At 53.9% G+C, this 15,938-nt stretch overlaps 1 protein-coding gene across 33 annotated transcripts in view; it reads left to right on the top strand.

Annotated features, from left to right (window-relative positions):
• PCBP3 (poly(rC) binding protein 3) overlaps positions 1–14,720 on the top strand; it is a 67,878-nt gene extending 53,158 nt beyond the window's left edge. For 16 of the 33 annotated variants that reach the window (XM_056348430.1, XM_056348427.1, XM_056348437.1 and 13 more), the window contains 2 exons: positions 2,123–2,292; positions 12,283–12,697. In XM_056348430.1, the coding sequence (XP_056204405.1) occupies positions 2,123–2,292; positions 12,283–12,328 (216 nt within the window). In that variant the 3' untranslated portion in view covers positions 12,329–12,697. Of the gene's footprint in view, positions 1–2,122; positions 2,293–4,059; positions 6,742–12,282 lie in introns of those variants that run through there. The other 17 variants (XM_056348421.1, XM_056348418.1, XM_056348413.1 and 14 more) reach the window with 5 other exon arrangements.
• Positions 14,721–15,938: the final 1,218 nt, after the last annotated feature.

Here is a 15,938-nt window from a genome sequence, read left to right as displayed (position 1 = left end):
CTGTCGCTACTTCTTCCTGCTGTTCACCAACACAAGACAGTGCAAGGGAAGAGCAGCAACCTGGCTGCAGCTGCTGGGCACCTCTGCTCCTCCAGGATGTGTACCCAGGCCTCCTTCCACCTGAGAAACATGGCAGTGAAACAGCTTCCAAGCATCTGCTGGCTGAAACCCTTGGAGATGCTTTGCCCCAGGGCTGAGCACTGTGGGAAGGCTATGCAGAGGAGCCTGTGGGATACAGCAGCAGGGCTGATCCTGGATCTGTTTCTGTCCATCCAGCAAGGATCCCCCTTGAGAGGCTGCAAGGAGCTTTGCAAGTGCTCCTTAGGTTGCAACAGTCATGTCTGTCAAGCATGGGGGACCATAGCCCTGGCAGCAATGAGGGTATCTTCAGGAACATCAAATACCCTTGCAAAAGGGCCCACATGGGAGAAAAAGATGCCAAGAGACCTCCCACAGGACCCAGGAGCACTCGGAGCATTCGCTCACCAGAAGCCCAGCTCTCATCAGACCTGCACAGCACTGAACATCATCACCTGCATCCCTCTGCCCACTGAAAAATGCCTCCTTAGCTCTGCCTCCTGTTGTTTTGAAGGATTTTGAACACTCCCTGTCACCTTCCCTGGAAGTGGAGGACAGGTTTGGGTTTCTTAAAGCAAAGGGTCTACAGGTGTGGTTTAGTGGTGTAGATCAGCTTGGGGTTGTGCTGCAGTTCAAGGAAATCTGATGATACTCATCTTGTTTCTCCTCTGACTGTCAGGAGAAACCTGAATGCTGTTCAGCTTGGCTGTTGCTGAACTTGTGTCTAGTCTGGCTCCTCAGGTCTCCCCAGCAGGTTCCCATCTGTAAGGGATTTTCATTTGCTGTAGCATCTCTGAGTTACTTCTGCGTCGTGAAGACCAGAATGGGCAGCTGTTGGGCCAAACACCCCACTGCAGCCCCTGAGATAGTTGATACCCTTCCAGCACTGCAGTGGGGTTTATATTCAGGTCCATATGGGACAAACCACTAAGGTAGCCCCATGATCTGACAAAAGGGCCGGTGAACATTTGGAGGAGTAGTTGTCTGCACTTCTACAGTGACAGAAACCCAGCAGCTCTCAAGATGGATGTCCCACGTATAATATTCCCAGGTGCGACCTTGGTAAAGAGCTCAAATGCTGATGGCCAAGAGAAGCATGCAGAAACACTGCATGCCTGTGTTGGTAAAGTGGACATCTCAGTATGTGCTACCAAGCTGCGGAGGTGCTTGAGGGAACCATAGTTTGATGCACAAATGAGCAAGAGCAAAGATGAAGACTGTTGAAGTTCAAGCCATTGAGGACCATTGAGGAAAGTCAAGGGGCAGGTAGCTGAGGAAATTCAAACCTCCAGCTGGCTCTGATTTTTTCACAAGCGTGTGAAAGACATGTTTTGAAGTAGGATTCTCTTCCTCTGCTGGTGCCACAGCCACACGGTGCTCTCCTGTCAGTGGTGTGCGTGCTGGAGAGCCCTTGTGTTGCCCCAGAAGAGCTGAAGGGAGTATCAGAGGCAGTGAGGATGTCCCAGCAGGGTAGAAGAATTGTGGGATGGGGTGAGCAATGCAAAGCTATCAGTGGTGTGTGGCTGCACCAGCTGAGGAGGGGCTCTTGGGGTTGGGCTGTCCCCGGGGAAGGCAGTGGGCTTGTTTTCTTCTGGTAATGCACCCTGTATAGCCACCGTCAGGTCTGCTTGATTGGCAAGGGGATGAGTGCAGAGCACAGTCTGAAATGTGACTAACTCCCATCCTTGCAAAACGTTGACCAATTATTAGACCATGAAAATTATTATTACCGAAATGAGCCGGTATAACACCTCGGCCTTCTTGAAGCCCTCTAAGATGCTGGGCATTGTGTGTGGATAATTGAAATTTGCCCCCGAGGAGCAGAGCGAGGCAGGCTGCTGGACTTGCCCTGGGAGGACCATGCTCACATGCAGGTGGGATTCACCCCGGGGCTGGCTGTCTCCTGTTTTCATGAGCATTAAGGTCACTCGCGCCCCAGGGCAGAGGGAGGAAGGCTTCTGGCCAGCGCCGTGCGGTTGTGCTCATGTCTGGTGACTGCCAGAGCTGCCGCTTCTCAGACGTTCCCCCCGTGCTTTTTTTCTAGCTAATAGGCTGCATAATTGGACGCCAAGGGACCAAAATCAATGAAATTCGGCAGATGTCGGGAGCGCAGATCAAAATCGCCAACGCCACGGAAGGGTCATCGGAGCGCCAAATTACCATCACAGGAACCCCTGCAAACATCAGCCTCGCGCAGTACCTCATCAACGCCAGGTGAGACCCCCCCGCCGACCTCCGCCGCCTCCTGCCACGGCCGAACCCATCCTGCCAGCGTGGTGGGAGCAGCGCTCGCTCCCGGCACCACGGGCCAGGAGGGGCTTCCTGAGGCCAGCTGGGACGGATGGTGGCTTGCTGAGACCTCTGAGCGGGGACCAGATGTCACCAGCGGGACCTCTCCCCGCACCTGGCACTTTGGCTGGGGACTGGGAGCTGCTTTGCTGCCGGCGGAGCGGCCACGGGTTGCGCCGGTCGTCTGCCCACCCACCACTCTTGCTCAAGGATTTTGGTCGTGGGTGGGAAAAATCGCCGCCATCTTTCCCTGCGGATGAGGCAGGGGACAGGGACGGGGACAGAGCTGAGCCGGTGGTGGGGAGGCATCACTTGGGACCTGCTCGCTGGGATCCCAGCATCGCTTACTGCCACCTCGAGCCTCTTCCGTGTGCTTCCAGGCCTCCCAAAGGCTTTCCTCCATCCAATGAAAATAATCAGTCCAATAAACACGAGACATGGGAACGGCCTGATTGCTTCCTTTTCATGCTCAAAAGCTTGGTGCAGCAGGACTTTGCAGGGGCCAAGGGTTCCCAACACCACCTCCAGCTGGGGGGTGATGCTGCCTGTGCTGTGAGGGGCCGGGGGTCTGGCAGGGGGCTGCGAGGGGATTGTATGGGAGGGGTGCGTAGCTGGAGAGCAGTTGGTGACCAGTTTTGTGCTGGCAGTGAGCCGTGTCCGGGGTGCTCACACAGACCTGTTTGCGTCTACGGACTTGTGGATGGGGAGTTTAAGGGGAGACAGGGCCTTCCACTGGCTTTGCGCCTGCTTGGCCCAGCTGTGCGAGCTAAGGCCACTCGCCCATCCGTGCCCTCCGCTGCGGGCAGAGTCGGTGCCGTGCCAACCCGCCGCCAGCCCAGGATGTGCACGGCTGCAGGAGGCTGCCAGCAGGGTCCTGAGGATGGGGGGCTGTCAGTGGCGACTCTGACGTTCGTTGGGGTGTTGGCTGGGAGAACCGGTGAGGTCTGTATGTTCTTTCTCCTCCTTCCACCCAACCCACCTCAGCCCCTACCTGAAACAGACCTCCACCATCCCCCCCTGCCCCGCTGTCCCGCTGCCCACACCCATGGCACCTCTCCAGCCACTCAGGAGAGGGATGGGGCCGGCCGCACGGCCGAGTGGCTTTCCCTGCAGCTCCTTGCCAATCCCCCCCACCTCTTGAGACAAGAGAGAGAAAGAAAAGAAAAACAAGCGGCTCTGTTACGGAAAGGGCTGGCTGAGCTGCCGCCTATGCTGTGGCAGAGATCACCTGGCAGGGGCAGGATGGAGCATAGCTCAGCCTCTCCCATAGTTTGAAAAACCAGAGCAAAACGAAGAAGCTGGGGGAGCTGGGACAGCTGCCTGTCCTCCATGGGAGGGATGCTGGTGCAAGTGAAGCCGTGTGCTGGGATGTCTCCTGCCAGCACCCCTGGTGGGTGGCACCTCTGCCACAACGCAGTGCTAGGGACAGGCATTACCTGGCAGCAGTGAGGAGAGGGGAAGGCAGCTGGCCATCGAGCTGACTTTGTGCTTCAGCCCCCCTTGCCCTCCACGGGGACCTCCAAGCCCCATGCACTCAAGCCACCCAGTGATGCTCTGCCTCCCGTCTGAGCGGGGTGTAGGCAAGAGGAGGAGCGCTGCCCCACAGGGTCTTCGTTTTCTTTTCTGCTCCAGTTATTAAGCGCTTGTTTTTGTCTCCCCCCCTACCCCTCTCTCTGCCCCTGTCTATTCTAGGCTGACGTCTGAGGTCACTGGAATGGGCGCACTCTAATTTCCACCCACCATCCTCCACTCCGCACCACCCGACCCTCTCCAGCCACCGGCACTCCACCCAGCCTGTACTGCCTGTACATTTACCGTCTTCCCTTTGCCTCCACAGATACTCTTTTCTTTACTAACGAATATATATATATATATATAAATACACACGCATATGCACACACTGGAACGTTGCATTATGAACTCCTAACTGTGCTCCTGAGGCTGCTCCCAAACTCTTTGGTTATGGTCCTTGTTTTCAGCGTATGGTGTTATTACTTCATCTGCTTTTTGGGGGGGCGGGGAGGGGGGGTTGGTTTTTTTCCGCTGGCAAGACTTCAGAAGATGATGGGGTCTCTAGTGTCAGTCTAGTGTAGCTACTTACACATTTGAGTTGACGTTGGCGGTACTTGCTGTAGCCTATGGACATGTGACACCACCCAGAGCTGTGTGTGCTTCAGGGTACTTACTTTTCTCACCCTTCTTCCTTTGATGTTCCCTCTTCGCTTTGCTTGTCCTGGCTCACCTTTGCGACCTCGCATCCCTGCCCTCAGGGTAAGGTGTGGTTTTCACCCTGTGTTATTTGGGAAGCAGGATGTGCGGGAGGCAAGCCAACGTGCAGGCACGGGTTCACCCACAGACTTCTCTCTTTGCAACATGGCAGGGTCCAGACAAGCCATTTTTCATACTAAACAGAGGGAATCACACACACAGGTACACACAAACAGTCCTCTTTTTTAACTAATGAGCAACTGGAAGTGGGAAGAATTCAGCTGTACAGGATTCACACCCCCAGGGGCCTTTGCAAGCACTCTTTTGACAATCCCCACGAGCAAAACCTTTGGACGATAGCTCAGGAAGCTCTGTGAGCCGGCTGTGTTTGTCGCTGTTTGTGTTCAATAAATGTCTGTGCAGCTCTGCTACCGATGGGCTCCGACTGTTCTTCTCCTGGGTTGCCCCACCATCTCCAGCCCCATCCTTCCCTCTGCCTCTTTCTGCACCTTTTTAGCTGCTTGGAGGGAAGGCGGGGGTTGTATACCAAACTTCATTATTATTATTATTATTATTATTATTATTTATTACTACTACTACTATTATTATTATTATTACTATCGTCATTATGACCATCATCATAATTTTATTTTATTGAGAGAAGGTCCCCATCAGTGATGCACTTCCTGAGTGATTGTAAGCTTTCTTTTTTTCAAAAGGGAGGGTATTTGGCTTGCATAATGCTGTGCTTTTCCTGAAGATTAATTTACAAGTTACAGTATAACAACAAACATCTCTCACTGCCCCCTTGTCTGGACGGATCTGCCATGTCTGTGCCCCACACCCTTCCCCAAGACCCTCTATGCCCAGTCCTGTCTTCTGCTTCCAGCCTTTACTCCTCTCTCCTCTCTCTCAAACAGGGAAACAAATATATTTTCCATCTGTTAATTTCCTACTGTACAAAAAGTATGGTTACATGGTTTTTCTGTATTGCAAATGAGGGGATCATGACGCACCATGTCCCCAGGCAGCAAAAGCAGCGACACAATATATTTTTGCACCATGCCACATGGGAAATATATTGTTTTTCCAGGTGAGCCCCAAGACTTCATGGCTTTCCCTCTCTTCCTCCCCTCATGCCGGCAGGCACCGCTGGCAGCTCCCTTCCCTTCTCCTGCCAGGACACTGGACCGATGCTGCTGTCACCAGTGCTGACAGCTCAGCACTCACACAGGGCTGCGGTGGGGACCCCAGCTGATGCCACCGCATCAGTGGAGCCAGGGATGGGCAGGGGGTTATGGGCCCCAGCACCAGCACAGGGACTGATGCAGCTGCTCGGTGGCTGGCAGGGATGATAGCATGGTTCAGAGAGGGTGAAGGGAGGGAGTGTGCTTGAGCAAGACAGTATGTGCCTGCTATCTGTGTGCATCAGGCAGCATCGTCACCTCCCCTTAGAGGTCTATTCTAGCCTAGGAGCCCACTACTGGCAAAGCTCCAGAAAGGTGGAAGGAGCTGCCAGCCTAGATGTTGTAAAACCCATGCGTGCTCAGCTCTCTGGAGCATTCCAAGCCTCTGCATTTAAAGGCACTTCCAGCTTCTTCATAAGATGCTTTGCTGCCCGTTCTTAACACTTTGCTCAGCTCTCCCTGGCAGCTTGGATTCAGGTGTGCCTCTCAAGATCAAACATGCTCAAGAGCATCCCCATATTCCCCATCCAGGGGAGCACAGATGCTTTGGGGAGTGCCACGAGGGCTCAGGTGGAGCCAGTAACCTCCCCTGGTAGCAGCCCCGACTCGTATTTGTGCTGATTCTGGAGGAGGGAGGGAGCCCAGGCACCACATGCTGCCTCTCCCAAGCTGCTGGCTGGCCAGAGCAAGCACAGAGCCGCTCGCCAGGTTGGTAAGTCAGCCGTGAGCAACCGGCATGCCTCATCTTCTCCTGTTCCTCACTCTGGTCTAGCCCAAGTATTTTTCCTGTTAAAAGAACAAAATACCTTTGTGTGAGACCCAGCATGAAAAGAACCACCCACCGGCATGCTGGAGCCACCTCGTGGGCTGGGTGGTGAGCTGGGGTATGTGCTAGCCAGCAGAAGCTCTGCATCCCCCTGTCACCACCCTCCAAGCAAAGCGATGGCAGCGAGTGGCTTGGGGCGATACCCTCCTCGGAGAGGGATGGTGCATGGAGGGACCAGCCCATCCTGCCATGGCTTAGCTCTCCTGTCGGGCTGTAGCACAAGTCAGAGCATGAGCAGGTCTTGCAGGCGATAGAGGCACATGAAAAGCAAACCGAGGTGTGTGGCAGGAGCAGCCTGACTCTTCTTGTGCCACTTTCTTGGCATGCGGGAGCACTTCAAAACGCTGGCACACAGGGCACAGTCAGAAATCAGCAGTAGCATCACATTGACCAAGGCTGAGAAACATCTTAAGCCAATGTGTTTGTGGCGTTTGTGTATCTGTCAGGCACTTATGCTCTGAGTTCCTCAGGCATATTAAGACAGGGGACCTTAATAGCAAGCTAACTGCAATGAATTTGGAAATGGCTTTGCACAGGGACCTGCGGTTTCTGCAGATCGTGTCTGCCCTGAATTTCTTCGCTGCGTGTGCTGTGCTCCCCATGCTATTCCCCACCTCTGCTGAGACAGCGCTGCCCAAAATAGCAAATGCCAGATTGGGTCTGCCAGATGCAACTGAGCTCAGAGGCTACTAGAGAGGAGGAGCAGGCTGCAGCAATACCTCTACACCCACCCCCATGCCAGTGAACCCGCAGATAACATCCACCATCCCAGCCCACTGCAATGTCTGTCACCCGGTGAGACTGCGCCTCCTGGTAGAGCCACCACAGGAATCTGTGGTGAAGGAGAGGAGCTCAGATACGGGCATCATCGCTCTGGCATCAGGCGGGTGTCCGAGCTGTTGTGTCAAGTCGCATGCAGCAGCAGGGACTTGCTCATGGGAGCAGCCTGGGGAGCAGTATGCGGGGCTGCCACCTTATAGGAGTGCTGCGTCCTTGAAGCATCAGCTCTGCGTGGAGCAGCGGGAGAGTCTGGTAAATCTTCTAGCACCTAGATAAAAAGCATTGCTGCTCAGGATGTGGTTTTTAAGGACTGTCGCTGAAATGTGCCGTCCCAGGGGTCAGAGCGTAGGGCTGGGTTTTACCTTCTCCCCGTGGCATCTCAGCTCGCGTTATCTGAACAATGTCTGCTTGCGTCATCGTTAAATCTCGAGGTCTTGCCATGGGACTTCAGGAGGCAAAAGAAGCTTGATGTACCAAACTGCTCACAATTCCCTTTTTTGCTCTGATACAGGATGCATTTTTGGTTTAGCTTTGTGGAGACTATTTGTAACAGAAAAAGCCACTCGAGCAACTCTAGCTGGGAAATGCCAGCCCTCCTGCAAATGAAGCTGGAGGTTTCTCAAACCAGGCATGCAAAAAATGATAAATCTATACTAAGCCCCTACAAAGCAAATGCTTATTCTTCTTCCATTGCTCAGGAATCCCCTCCTCAGTGGAGGGGGAGATACAGCCAAGCTGTGGAAGGGAGTGGGAAGGAGCTGAGCCTTTTGCTGTAGGGCTGGGGAGAGAGGAGCCTGTGGAAAGCACCAGGTGGGATCCTGCAGGAGAGGGCACAGTGAAGGATGCGGTCATACTGGCTTGGCTGAGGCATCTCTCCTTCTGACATTACCTTTGACACTGCGACTTTTCTTCAGGGTTGCATTTCCCAGGTTATTTTTCAAATTGAGAAAAAAAAAAGGGGGGGGGAAACAAAACTCCAGTGTTATGTGGGAATCTAGCAGCTTATCCATCATCAGCTGGGCTTGAGCGAGGCCTGGAGAAAGAGGTGTTTAAACAATTGCAGCATCTCCTGGGAACATGTTGGTGACAGTAACGATAAAAACAAAATCACAAGGAATTTATCAAACTCAGCTTTATTTGGTATGGCTCAAAAACAGATTTGCAGTTTTCTTTGGAAGGACCTTCAATGTTTTTTTACTTGTGAGATGTCTTGGGTTTGCATTTTATACGAACTTAAAATGCTCCAATGATGCATCCACAGCCATGCCACTGGGAAAAGTATATGTACATCTCTAATATTGGAGTGAATATTTAATACAAACTGAACGTCTCAGTTAATCAACAGAATAGCTTTAATGCATTGCTTTTCTCTCTCAAAGCAATGCATGTTATCCAGACAGAATGATTCAAGGTTTCTGGAAGTAACCGACTCAGTGTTACTCAGTCAAACACTTTGGCAATGTGTTATTATGTGGGAAACGGTTACTTTGGCAGGAAGATGTTGGTCCAGTGCCTCACCCTGCCCCTGAGTGTGGTGGCTTTCCATCAGAGAGGGGCTGGCTGAGGTCTCCACCCCCCCTCATATCCTTCCCAGGTCATGCTCCTAGATAATTGTTTGGAGTATTCTTATGTGCATTTTTTTCCCTAGACTATATTTGAAAATCTGGTACGTAATGGGTTTGAAAAAAATAGATTGTTTCCCCTGAGGGAAAGTGACTTTCTACCAGGGAGACTCTTTAAATTTAATACTCTCTTTTAGTTGTAAATCAGGGGCGTTTATGTATTCATGCTAGTCACTTTTAATTATGCTAATTTCAAGCTTATGGTCTGTTAGCAAGGGTAATTTCACCCCCGCAGTGCTGGCAGAGGTGGGGTGTCTGGGGGATCGCTCTGTGCTGTGGAAGGGATGGATCCTTAATCTCATTTTCTCCTTGGCCGCAGAGGTGGAAGGATGGTGCAGGCTCGGTGCAAACCCTTTCTGACACCTTTCTCACGCCCTTTGCAGAAGATGAGAGCCCAGTAGCCCACCTCCCTTAGCCCTGCCTGGCTGCAGCCCCCAGCCCCAGGGAGGTGCCCTGGTCCCCGGGCCTGGGGACCCCCCCAGGCTGGTCACTAGGTGTCCCTCTTGGCCAGCTTTCCGCACGCATCCTGCCCTAGCCCAGGCAGCCTTTGGATGTCGGATGCTCCCAGCCTCTGCTCCATCTGGTTGCAGAAGACATGCCATGCTGCTGGACATGAGAAGGGAGTGGTTATTTGTGTCCCTCTCACCGGTGACCAGAGGTGACACTCACCTAGCAGGCAGCTGGCACTGTGTGCCACTGCAGGAAAGGTCCTGGCAGTGATGCCCACTTCACAGAGACACCCTAGCCCATCTAGGCAACTGCGCATAGCTAGCAGCTCCCTCGGCCATGGGTGTCCCCACGCTCTCCGGTTATACTGGTTGTGCCAAAGGATGAGGTTGGTGGCACAAGCCCCCACCTTACGCTGGCCCAAGCCCATTTGGTCTCGCTGGCCTGGCATTTTGCAACAGAGGGACAGGGTTTTGCTGGAGAGGTCCTGAGGGTCCCCAGCCCTTGCTGTTCCCAGGGAGGTTGGCGTGTGCATGCGGGGAGCACCGTGCCTCACCCCGTGGCAGGAGCATCTGCAGCTGGTGAGAGCACTGAGCTCAGCGTGGAATGACTTGCAGAAAGGTCATGGTCTCAGTGCAATTCCCCTGCTCCCATGCAGGATATCACAGGGAGCTGGGGCTCTGCTGAGAGGGTTATTTTTGCTTTCCTTTCAAGAAAAGTGCAGCTGCGGATCTTAATCTGCTGTGCTATGCGTCGAGCCCTAGGCCTCCGTCCAAAGGGTAACGTGGCAGTAACTTTCAGGAAGTACTGGATGTACCAGATGTGCAACTCCTTCAACTCCAGATGTGCCGCCCCCCTCCCACTCTGCCTCAGCACAGTTGTCCTGCAAAGAGAAACGAGACACCAGATCGCTCAGAAAGCATCCCACAGATTAAATGTAGCCAAGTGCAAACCCAGGCTGATTCTGGATTCCCACACTCATGTGTAGGCAGTTTAACCGCAGGGATGTCTCTTCCCAGAAATGATGCTCGTGCCGGCTCCGCACATGGGGAGCAAAACCAGCTAGGAGATGAGCAGGATAAAAATGGACCTGCACGAGAAGGCTTCGTTTCTGAGCCTCATGCCGAACCGCAGCCTGTTGCTGATTTAAAACACACGTGCTGTTTCTAGAAGGAACTGCTTTGATCCCAAAAGGGAAAGCCGGGATGTGCATGAGGACTTGAGTATTTGAAGCACTCCTGGAGTGCTGGATTCTGGTCCCCTGCAGGCAGCATCTCAGCAGCACTATTTATTCTGGGAGTAAAGCCTTTGTCTAAGAGCATTTGAGTCTGGACCAAAAAGGGAATGAGTGATGCTTGACTCTGGAGCCTCTCTGAGTTTTGATGCTTCAGATGAGACTCCAAGGCGCGGGATGCTCCAGGGAAGCATGGGCATGATGACGGCAGGCCACCAGCCAGCTGGCAGCGTGGCCAAGCACGAAGAGCTCAGGCAGAGCGGGCTGGAGGGATGGAGCAGTGTTACCCCTGAATTCAGGTTGAGTGCGTGGCTTAGGGTCGATATCCAACAGGATTTCCCAGTGCAAAGGAGAGCAAGACAGCTTCGTGACGTGTTCACCCAAACCCCTCTCATTTAGTTGTATGAGGGGGTTCTTTGGTAAGGCTCTTCAGGGAAGAGCTCCCACCCAGACATTGCGATGATATAACCTGAGGCTACTATGGCAACCAGTGCTGTGGTTTTCCCAAGGGATGTTGCTGTGCGCTAGTCGGCACACAGCCATGCTCCCAAGTCTCTTACAGGAGCGCTGCAGAGGGATGGTGTGCTCCTTCCCACTGTCTATAAAAAGCCAGCTAAAGATGTAAACCTGACACTCCAGGGAAACCACCATCTCTGTCTTTAAAACAAATTTTCAGTTGCATACTAACATTTCTTTCCTTGCCTCAGGTAGATTTCCCCTCCCAGTATTTCAGGCTGAAATGCAATGATTTCAATATGCACAGGATGGTGCAACGCATCTTTAAATGCAGCAATGCTCAGAGGGTTTTTTTTGACTGAAAAAGATTCAAGCCTGTGATACTTGTCCCTGTTGTGCTGGGGCAGCCTGGGGCTGCCTGACCGTGGCTCCTTGTCAGCCAGATCATGGGCAGGGTGTGCTTTTTTTTCCCCTTAATGCAACACCAAGTATAAAATCTACTCACAGGCTTTCTGCTGTTCACAGGCATAAGTTGGGCAGGGATATGCTCCTCTGCCGGCTTCTGCCCATCACCCCCAGCCCCTCGATGCCCTTGCCCATCACCCCCCAACCTGGCTGCCTGGGCTGATGGGGGCCAGCAGCACCAGCCCTCCTCAGTCACTGTCCCCACAGCCACGTTTGCGGGGCAGAGTGAGTGAGGCAGGCAGGCAGGGGTGATGCTCAGCCTAGGGACATGTCAATGCGCGGGGTCAAGGCATTTTCCCTGTGCAAAGCTTGTGGCCTCACTATGTTCAGATTGCTCCTCCAGAGCTCCCAAAAAGCCACTCAGCACCCAGTGAGAGCCCACAAGGCAAACCTGCAGCACACTGGGCAGCCACCTCGGCTCACCCAGCAGCGCAGGGTGCTCATGTAGGATGTTTTTGGGCACAAGCTCCCATGGCAAAGGGAAGTTTGCATTGGTTTATGTTGGTAGCAGAGCTCAGCCTGGGTATGGCTCTCCCAGGCTTGGCCTTTGGGTTGCAGGTGATTTCAGCATCATGCTGGAGAATTGCTCAGGGCATTGTGCGAGGCCACGCATCCGTGTAACCCAAGGGGCTGGGAGCAGGAGGCACAGTGTTTCTGAGCCCTGACCATCTCCTTTGATTGACCCCTTAGCTCTCCAGACCCTGATCCTCACGGGAGGAACACCTTCACCGCTTGACCGGAGCGCCGCAGCGGATGTGGTGCCAGTGGCTGATGCTTGAGCCCCCGCCGAAGATGCTGCCGGCTTCCCGTGAACTTCTCCCTTTCCTCCGTGGCATCCTTTGGGCCAGCTGCCCGAAGCCTCCTGCCCATGGCAGTCCCTGTTCCCTCAGCTGTGGTATGGGGCAGCAGCGGGACCGGGGGGCTTGAGCAGCAGCTCGCAGGAGGACAGCGGCTTGCAGCTAGCGTGCAGCAGTGCCTGCTTCTGCAAGCAAGCATTTCCTCATTGCCCCCTTCTGCGCTTCTTCATCACCCCTCGCTCCCCTGCTGCTTTGCAATGTATTTTGTGGCTTAACTGTGTAATTGCAATAAAGCTTTTGTTGCTTGAGGTACCCTCTATGGTTAGCTGGAGGGGGTTGGTGTGACACTGAAAAGGGGGTCCCCAGAGGGTGCACACGCTGCTCAGCTGGCACAGCCGTGGCATGGGTAGTGGGTTATCCACAGAGAGGGTAGTAGGATGCTGCAGGGGGGTGGGGGGTGGAGGTTGGAGACAGGGCAGCAGCACAGGAGCCTCTGTCCCCCCAGAAGGGTTAATGGGTAAACTCAGCCTTTGCAGCCTGTGAAGCAAACCACGACTAGCTGGAAAAAGGGCCTCAAAGCCCTGGCTCCGCTCAGCATCAGGAAATAATCCCATGCGGGAGCCAGGAGGGGAGGGGGAGTGGGATGAGGGGAGCACTGTGAAGAAAATCCAGAGCTTTCCCTGAAGGCGGCAACGGCCAGGATTCATTATCCGTCAGGAGACGTGTTTATAGCAAGTGTGAGTCACTGTTGGGCCCTGGATGGGAGCAGCCTACAGCGGGGGCTGCCAGCGGTTCAGATGGGGTATGGGCTGCCCATCCAGCCCCACACAATGGCAACTCTCAAGGTCTCCCCCCACCCAAGCAACCATGTGCCAGCCCCAGACCTTGGAGCAGACCCAGTGCTATTTTGGACCACTTTGGGGCACGTGTTTCCTCTGGGATGCTTCACTTTTTTTCACTTTCACTCAAGAAGTGATGCCAGAGTACTGCCCCTCCCTGCCACACAGCCAGCCCTGGCAGTACCCCTCCACCCATGCCCACCCGTGCCCATGCCAGCCTCAAGCCCAGGGTATCACCCCGTGATGATCAGCAGCAGAGCGGCTGGCTTCACCCCCGGCACTGCACATTGCCCTGATGCAGTGGGGCTCTCCATCCCTAGCCGGTCCAGCCCCAGGGCTGAAACACAACTAGGCAGCCAGGAGAAACCAGCACTGCCTGCCCGGACTTCTGTCCCCTGGGGAAATAAAGGCAAAAATGCCCATTTTGACCTTTTTCTCCATTTGGAGTTGTATTTTCCACAATGCACGTCACCCCTGCTCCCACCTGGCCCTGCAAAGGGGCTGTGGGTAGGTGACAGTCCCTCTGGGTTTCGGCAGCTGGCCAAGCCCCCGTTTTGCTGCGGGAGCCTGTTGGTCACCCCTGCTAAACCTGCTCCACTGGGAGCCAAGTCTGTATGGGCTCTGGTGCTTGGCCCAAGTGCCTCTGAGTGGGAAGTCATCTTCCCCTTGCCTATGCCATCCCTGGCACCCCCTTCACTGGGCGCCCAGCCCCACGGCCGATCGCACTGGCCCTGTACGGAAGTGTCAGCCTGTGGCACCGTCTGGGGAGGTCTCAGTCAGCTCGTAGGTAGCATTATGGGCCCACAGGCAAAGAATGTGCTCATTCCCACCCCATCCCAGCATCTGTACCCCAGAGCATCCCCAGAAGGAAAACCCTTGCCAGCTTGCAGAAATTCAGGGAGCTTCTGTAGTTAAAAGTCAGCTGGCGCCATCCTTAAAAGCATGCTGTTATCTTGCCTGACACAGGAATTTGCCTAGAAAAAATCACTTTGCTCCTGCTTTCCTTCACAAATCTCTTTATTTTAGATGAGGTGACACAGCAAAGGCAACACTTGCCAGGGACTGAAGATGCACACTGCTACCCATGCTGGCTCCCATGGTGTGTTGATGCCCGGGGTGCCAGCTGCCAGCCCAGTTCGGTGCCTGGCTCAGGCAAGCCACAGTCACCCACAACACGCAGCTCCAGGCCTGGCACAAATTTTAACTAAACCCCAGGTTTTCTGGGTTTCTCCTCCCCCAGCAGCTGGTCACATGCTTTGACTTAGAGAAAAACTCATGTCCCATTGCTCAGAGCAGCAGTGCTGTGGAGACCCTCCCAAAACAGGGTGTCACCTACTGAGACCAATGCTGCAGGGAACATGGGCCAGCCTGGCTCAGGGCTGCTTTCCCACCTCCCCACAAGCCACAGGCCATCTATGAGCAGCTTGCATGGCCACACACCCTTGTGCAGTGCTGGGAGATACTGCCAGAGCAGCCCCAGGGAAGAAGCCAGTGGAGCTGTGAGTGCAAACACGTGGGACTCAGCCCCAAATACTCCTGCCCACCCACAGGGCTTGAATCCCTGTCCAGGCTGGAGAGGTGAGATGTGGAAGGATGTTAACCACTCACATCCTTCACCTGTGTGTGCTGGCTTTTCCTCTGCAGGATGCATCAGCTGAAACACAAAGCATCTGTGCTCCTGTGAAGGCATTAAGTGATTCAGGTGCCCCACATCGCTTCCTATTGCCTCCAGTCCTCTGCTGCACAGCAGCTGGCTGCAGCACTCTGTGGCTTTCTCCTGAGAGGGGTAAGTGTTTGGAGGTTTGAAACAGCCTGTTTACCTTTGGCTGCTCCTCTGAAAAAAAAAGCAGTGGAAGAGATTCTTATCTCGATGACCTGCTGGGATTTCCCTTGCTTTGGCTTGTGCTGGAGACCTCTGGTCTGCTGCCTTCTCTGTAACCCCTGTTTCTACTCCAGGATGGAGCAGCTCAGACTTTCCTTGTGTGCTCTGTACTCCGGTCTCCTGGCCAGCCTGGTATCTTTAAAAGATGGCTGCTCCTGCCCCTTTGCAAGGGGGTCATGCTAGAGCTCTCCTTGCAGGGTGCATGTTTGCAGGACCAAGGACCAAAAGCGCTGCCCCTCCTCAGCGGTGCCCCTGAAGGACAGCTGCCCTCCTAGCTTCCCTTCCAGCTCAGCATTGTCTGTGCTCTCTCAGCCACAAATAAGCATGGAGCAGGAGAAATAGTTTTGAGGACAACAAAATGGCTGGATGGTTTACATTTGCTCTTAATTGTCTGCAAAAGATCCGAGGAGGATGTTTGGCTCTGCTTGGAGTGGGCTGGGAAGGCGTCCTTGCCAGGAAGGGTAGCTGACTTGTTTTATGCTTCTAGGAAAAGGCTGCAGGCTGGGTCTGGCTCTGGTGTAAAAAGAGCTCAGCTGTAAGCCTTGCTGCATCCTAGGGCTGCTCTCAAAGGCCATAACCACCCCAGAAGCTGTGATGGCTGCTGGAGTGGTATGAAAAAAAAAAAAAAAAGGCATAAAAGGTGCATGCTGAAAAAAAAAATAGACAGCAGAAACAGTCTGGGAATGAGCTAACAGGGACCTCAGGGAGTTTGCAAGACCTGCAAGTTCCTGGGCTGGGGTGGCTCGTCCACCTGGAAAAGCATGGAAAGGGGTCAGGCTGCAAAGCCAGCTGAGGTACGTTATCTGGAGGGTACCCAAGAAGCAAGAT

Source organism: Falco biarmicus, chromosome 8, assembly GCF_023638135.1.
Source record: "Falco biarmicus isolate bFalBia1 chromosome 8, bFalBia1.pri, whole genome shotgun sequence".
In the NCBI taxonomy this organism is placed as follows: Eukaryota; Metazoa; Chordata; class Aves; order Falconiformes; family Falconidae; genus Falco; species Falco biarmicus.
The sequence above is the reverse complement of the archived record's forward strand: the minus strand, read 5'-3'. Positions and strand labels throughout refer to the sequence as shown.